Genomic DNA, 7,324 nt, shown 5'->3' on the forward strand with positions numbered 1-7,324 from the left:
GCAATTGTTGCAATCCCTATTACTAGCCTGTTCAACCTCTCTTTCGTATCGTTTGGGATCCCCAAAGATTGAAGTTGCCACAGTCATCCCCCTCTTCAAAGGGGGAGACACTCTAGACCCAAACTGTTACAGACCTATATCTATCCTACCCTGCCTTTCTAAGGTCTTCGAAAGCCAAGTTAACAAACAGATCACCGACTATTTCGAATCCCACCGTACCTTCTCCACTATGCAATCTAGTTTCCGAGCTGGTCATGGGTGCACCTCAGCCACGCTCAAGGTCCTAAACGATATCATAACCTCCATCGATAAGAGACAATACTGTGCAGCTGTCTTCATCGACCTGGCCAAGGCTTTCGACTCACCACATTCTTATTGGCAGACTCAACAGCCTTGTTTTCTCAAATGATTGCCTCGCCTGGTTCACCAACTACTTCTCTGATAGAGTTCAGTGTGTCAAATCGGAGGGCCTGTTGTCCGGACCTCTGGCAGTCTTTATGGGGATGCCACAGGGAACAATTCTCAGGCCGACTCTCTTCTCTGTATACATCAATGATGTCACTCTTGCTGCTGATGATTCTCTGATCCACCTCTACGCAGACGACACCATTCTGTATACTTCTGGCCCTTCTTTGGACACTGTGTTAACTAACCTCCAGACGAGCTTCAATAACGTACAACTCTCCTTCCGTGACCTCCAACTGCTCTTAAATGCAAACTAAATGCATGCTTTTCAACTGATCGCTACCCGCACCTGCCCGCCCATCCAGCATTACTACTCTGGACGGTTGTGACAAATACCTAGGTCTCTCGTTAGATTGTAAACTCTCCATCCAGACTCACATTAAGCATCTCCAATCCAAAATTAAATCTAGAATCGGCTACCTATTTTGCAACAAAGCATCCTTCACTCATGCTGCCAACCATAACCTCGTAAAACTGACTATCCTGCTGATCCTTGACTTGGGCGATGTCATTTACAAAATATCCTCCAACACTCTACTCAACAAATTGGATGCAGTCTATCACAGTGCCATCTGTTTTGTCACCAAAGCCCCATAAACTATTTACCACTGCGACCTGTATGCTCTCATTGGTTGGCTCTCACTTTATATTCGTCGCCAAACCCACTGGCTCCAGGTCATCTATAAGTCTTTGCTAGGTAAAGCCCCGCCTTATCTCAGCTCACTGGTCACCATAGCAGCACCCATCCGTAGCTCGTGCTCCAGCAGGTATATTTCACTGGTCACCCACAAAGTCAATTCCTCCTTTGGCCGCCTTTCCTTCCAGTTCTCTGCTGCCAATGACTGGAATGAATTTAAAAAATCACTGAAGCTGGAAACTCATATCCCCCTCTCTAACTTTAAGCACTAGCTGTCAGAGCATCTCACATATCACTGCACCTGTACATAGCCCATCTGTAAATAGCCCAACCAACTACCTCATCCCCATACTGTTATTTTTTTCTCTCTCCTTTGAACCCTAGTATCTCTACTTGCACATTCATCTTCTGCACATCTATCACTCCAGTCTTTAATTGCTAAATTGTCATTATTTTGCCACTATGGCCTATTTATTGCCTTACCTCCCTTATATTATCTCATTTGCACACACTGTATATATACTTTTCTATTGTGTTATTGACTGTATGTTTGTTTATTCCATGTGTAACTCTGTGTTGTTGTTTGTGTCCCACTGATTTGCTTTATCTTGGCCAGGTCGCAGTTGTAAATGAGATATTGTTCTCATCTGGCCTACCTGGTTAAATAAAGGTTATATTAAAAAAATATATTAAAAAATGTTTTATAGGACTTGCATGCATGGCACAATAAAGTTATTATATTGTACTCAATCCATAGGCTTCATTAAAAATTTATTGACGCTACCCATCCCTTAAGCGGGATAATTGTCATCAGCAACCGCTGAATAGCATAGCCCCACAGTCAAATAATATTACCTAAAATATTTATATTCATGAAATCACAAGTGCAATATTGCAAAACACAGTTCAGCCTTTTGTTAATCCACCTGTAGTCTCAGATTTTAAAATTATGCTTTACAGCGAAAGCAATACAAGCGTTTGTATAAGTTTATCGATCGCATGACAAAACATTAAGTACACTTAGCATCAGGTAGCTTGGTCACGAAAATCAGAAAAGCAATCAAATGAATCGTTTACCTTTGATGATCTTCAGATGTTTTCACTCACGAGACTCCCAGTTACACAACAAATGTTCCTTTTGTTCCATAAAGATTATTTTTATATCCAAAATACCTCAGTTTGTTTGGCGCGTTATGTTCAGAAATCCACAGGAAAGAGCAGTCACGACAACGCAGACAAAAATTCCAAATAATATCCGTAATGTCCACAGAAACATGTCAAACGTTTGTATAATCAATCCTCAGGTTGTTTTTAAAATATATAATCGATAATATATCAACCGCAAATGTTTTTATCAATAGGAGAGGGAAAAACAATAGCCTTCCAAACTCTGTTGCGCGAGCAAAACTCATGTGACCACCTGACGCGATGCTATCTTTCTGGCTCATCTTTCAAAATAAACGCCTGAAACTATGTCTGAAGACTGATGACACCTTGAGGAATCGATAGGAAAAGGAATCTGGTTGATATCCCTTTAAATGGAGCAAAGGGAGGACATGGAGTTTGAAAAATAGAAGCCACTTCCTGGTTTGATTTTTCTCAGGGTTTCGCCTGCAATATCAGTTCTGTTATACTCACAGACAATATTTTGACAGTTTTGAAAACTTTAGAGTGTTTTCTATCCTAATCAGTCAATTATATGCATATTCTAGCATCTGGTCCTGAGAAATAGGCCGTTTACTTTGGGAACGTTATTTTTCCAAACATAAAAATAGTGCCCCCTAGCTTCAAGAGATTAATGCCATTTAGACTTGAAGTCGATACAACAACTATGATAGCTGAGTTTCATAGGTTCTGAACTAATATTTATACTAAATGTTAAGTTCCCCAGTTTCTGTGTCGTGGGTTTGTGTATGTGTATATTTCAGGAAATGGCTTCCTGGATTCCCCCAAGTAGCTGATTGGTCGGCCCCATTGCAGATTGGAGCTCTGATCCCGCCCTCTCGTCAGGAGATACAGCTGTCTGCAATTACCGACTCCTTCTGCAGCTTGAAAAGACAGTGTTCCTTTGTCAGGAAGAGAGAGCTTCTTGGATGTCCTGTGTTGGTTGTTGCTCAGAGACAGTGTTGTTGTAAAGTATTTCGTAGCCACTACTTCTGAGGTATGTGTGTGCCAATAGAATTGTGTTTTTGATTATTGAAATTGTGCACTTTAAGTTTCTATTATACTGTTTCAGTTCTTCCCAGGGGGGAAGGGGAAGGCACATTGGGAGTGCTTAGGCAAGAGGCCTGTGGGCATACAAATACCCTTAGTATGTACTCTGTCTATGCACACTAGGTAAGACCTGGGCGGCCCACCCCCTGTATTTTGGTTAGTGCTTCAGGTGGCGTTAAGTTTAGGTAAGTCGTGGGTAAGGTAGGAGAGGGGACCATCCAGCCCCTTTTCCCCACATTAATCAAAATCAAATCAAATGTATTTATGTAGCCCTTCGTACATCAGCTGATATCTCAAAGTGCTGTACAGAAACCCAGCCTAAAACCCCAAACAGCAAGCAGTGCAGGTGTTGAAGCACGTTACATTACCTTAAGGAAATAAATTCCCAGTTAACGGTAATATTCTCTGCCTCTGTCATCCTTACCTGCACCTAGAATCACATACCTCTTTCACTCCACGGGGTGTTGTGTTCCCTCCTCCAAGAGGCGTACGTAACACCAAACATTTTAGGGTACATATCTACATATCCATTGGCATACAGTTATTTTTATCCTCCATTATACAATAAGCAAATAAATAGTTAGCTAGCTATGTTCAGCTGCATAGCAAATGTAGGCAAGGCAAGCTAACACAATTGTACATTGCCAAAAATGCTAAATTTAGCTAGCTAGTTTCTTTACATCCACTGCTTCACAAGACAACTGCCTGGTTTGCTGGTTTTCTCAGGAGTCCCTAAAACAAACACAAATTACAATTTCATACTCATGTAATAACGTTGGCTAATGTTATTAGCAAGCTAACTTGCTAAATAGAGATTTTCGGAAAGTAACTTTATGACAAAAAAATATGCACAGTCTCTACATTAACATATTCGTGTCAATTGTAAAAACATTTGACTTGTTATATAACTTACATTTTCTTCTGTAATGTTTTGTCAGCCATCTTTGCTGAAGAAAGTCACCAACGGCAGATGGCTTGCGTCAAATTCGTCATTGGAATCACTCAATATGATTGGTCATATGAAAACCTTGGGACCCAAATGCATAATGAGTGCTCTAACTCCCCCTTGCGGTGGTCTGGAGCAATGAAGCCGGATACCTCTAAGTCCCGCAGTGTAAGCCCGCAACTTTTAAAGGAGAAACCACTGTACCTTCAAACATGGATAACCCTTTATCATTTTGGACCTGACACAACCTCAATGATGATACACCGTCAATCAGTTGGGATAATTCCCATAAAAGAATCGGGCAAAATAGTTCCTCTAAAAACATAACTAAATTTCTTGGAAATTCTGTAACAAAAGGGCAAAATAAGGACAATCGGCTGCTGAGTGGGTGTAGGCCTTCTTTCAAAATGCTTTTGAAAAGCAAAAGTTGAGGCAGAGCCTGGGGCCTTCTCAGTTCCAAATGAGGACAAAAAACACATGGCTCTGTTGAAATCCCTGTTGGTGTCGTAAACCTCATTCTGCATGCTACAGGCCAAAGATATTCACATGAAGTCACCACAATGACACAGTCAGGGACCTTGAGTAATATTTAGGATTGACTTGGAACTGGAATTATATTTTGCCCTGGCTTTCCTGGAAGGAGACTAGGTTGTCTTGATCAATAGCAAAGGAAATCCCCATGTGACAGCTGTTCCAAGATGATGTCGGAATATGTTCAGCAGTGTTTTTGTGATGTAATGACTGACGTGGTAATGACAGTCTATAAATTAGAGGTGATATGTGGTTTGACCTATGGCTTTGACTGCTGGAATGCTTTAGAAGCAGAGAACAGGATTTGGCAACAATCTCTTCCTCAATGGTAAGTACAATTACCATCAATAAATCAGCTATTCCAAACTCCAGGAAGCCATTGGAGGACAGGATGCATGTTGATAACCGCGATAGACACCTTATCAATTTCCTTGCCAATTTTGCCCTGTGATTTAAAGGTGCAATACGCAAAAATCGCTCAGCTATTTCCTGTTTTCCAAAATTCTAAAAGTTAGCCTAATGTCAGTTTATGACCAAACAAGCGAGTTTTATTCATTTATCATTTATGAACCCTTATTTTATGGGGTAATTTGACTCAGAACACGTTCTCATGTACAGCAACAACCTGGGGAATAGTTACAGGGGAGAGGATGTGCAGGACAAAATTGAGGCTATGATTAAGAAGTTGGAGCTCTTCTCTGTCTGAATTAACAAGGACAACACACAGGTCTTTACATTATTTTATGTTTTTTTGTGTGCAAATGAAATCAAGCTTACGGACAATGTCAAATGTGATATAGTGAAGCACCTGAGTGAGTTGGGTGCGCAATTACGCAAGTAATTTCCCGAAATGGATGAGACAAACAACTGGATTCGTTATCCCTTTCATGCCCTGCCTCCAGTCCACTTACTGATATCTGAACAAGAGAGCCTCATCGAAATTGCAACAAGCGGTTCTGTGAAAATGTTATTTAATCAGAAGCCACTGGCAGATTTCTGGATTGGGCTGCGCTCAGAGTATTCTGCCTTGGCAAATCGTGCTGTTAAGACACTGATGCCCTTTGCAACCACTTACCTATGTGAGAGTGGATTCTCGGCCCTCACTAGCATGAAAACTAAATACAGGCACATACCGTGTGTGGAAAATAATTTATGACTGAGACTCTCTCCAATACAACCCAACATTGCAGAGTTATGCCATTTTTTCAAGCACACCCTTTTCATTACCTGTGGTGAGTTATTCACAATTTTCAAGTAACAAATAAGGTTTTAAATGCAAGATGGTTTAATAAAGAGCAAAATGATTGATTATTATTATATTATTATTTGTGTACTGGTCCTAATAATAGCTCTTTGTCACTTCCCATGAGCTGGGCTGTGACGGAAACTTACACTCATTCTTATGTTTAATAAATGTATTGTATACTGTGTGTGTGGCAGGCTTACAATGATGGCAAAAAACAACATTTGAGAGTGCGCTGACCCTGGTGCTAGAGGGGGTACATAGCTGGAGGTTGAATGTTTGAAGGGATACAGGACTATAAAAAGTTTGAGAACCACTGCCTTGGGGAATTTAGCCCAGAGGAAAGGGTGCATCCTACTGGCCCTCCAACACCAGTTGGTCTCCCATCCTGGGACAACCCTGCTTAGCATCAGAAACAAGCCAGCAGTGGGTGGTATGCTGCTGTCAAGTATAGTGTAGAGAATCATTGTACCATCTAAACCGGTGTGAAATAGAATTTCTATAACAAAAAATATTGTATTTTCATCTGTTTAAGCTGTTGTTCACAACTGAAAGTAAAACACGGCAAAAATGAAACATGGGAGCAGGAAGCATAGAAATAGTGCACATAGAACAGATCTACCGCTTCTTAGACTTGCTTTCAATGAGTGACAGATCTATAACACACATTTTTATGTGAACTTGGTCAGGTCGCCCAAAAAGTTACATTTTGCTGCTTTAAGTGCAGTTCCTCAAGTTAATAAGCAACAAGGTAATCTAGTGTCACAAAATCAAACAAGCATTTTGTTCAACTACAATCTGCTCCATTCACTGTTTCCCTGTTGCGCAGGTTGTCCAATGGCTGACAATCTTGTTTCCTCTTTTTTTCATACAGTATGTTAAAGGAATAGGTCAGGATTTTGGCAATGAGACCCTGTATCTACTTCCCTGGAATCAGATGAACTCGTGGACACCATGTTTATGTCTCTGTATCCCTTTAAACTGGAAATATGGAATCATGAGTATGACTTCTTTGGGTTGTTATTAGTGCAGGGGAGGGTAAAACCATGTAGTAGGGGAGAGCTTTTCTTTTCGATGCTGTGTTAATTTGTTAGAGGGAGCAGAGTGCAACAGGGAGTATTTGAAGCAATGCCATCAACAACAACACTTCCTTTGTGTGTCTCTTCCAACTGCATTACGGACTGCTTTATTTTTCTCTTGGCTATGCAGGTCACATATGGACGCACAGAATGAAGTTCATGAATATTAGTCCTCTCCCCTGGCCCTTATAGCGCCAGATTTTCGACAG

The 7,324-nt window shown here is 40.9% G+C and overlaps 1 protein-coding gene across 1 annotated transcript in view; it reads left to right on the forward strand.

The window, feature by feature from the left end:
* The window catches only part of LOC110493942 (bridging integrator 2), a 60,783-nt gene extending 57,068 nt beyond the window's left edge, over positions 1–3,715 (forward strand). Inside the window, exon 12 of the mRNA XM_036949962.2 lies at positions 3,031–3,715. Coding sequence (XP_036805857.1) covers positions 3,031–3,063 — 33 coding nt within the window. The 3' untranslated portion in view covers positions 3,064–3,715. The remainder of the gene's footprint in view (positions 1–3,030) is intronic.
* Positions 3,716–7,324: the final 3,609 nt, after the last annotated feature.

Source organism: Oncorhynchus mykiss, chromosome 17 (assembly GCF_057628025.1).
Source record: "Oncorhynchus mykiss isolate SJ-2025 chromosome 17, ASM5762802v1, whole genome shotgun sequence".
In the NCBI taxonomy this organism is placed as follows: domain Eukaryota; kingdom Metazoa; phylum Chordata; class Actinopteri; order Salmoniformes; family Salmonidae; genus Oncorhynchus; species Oncorhynchus mykiss.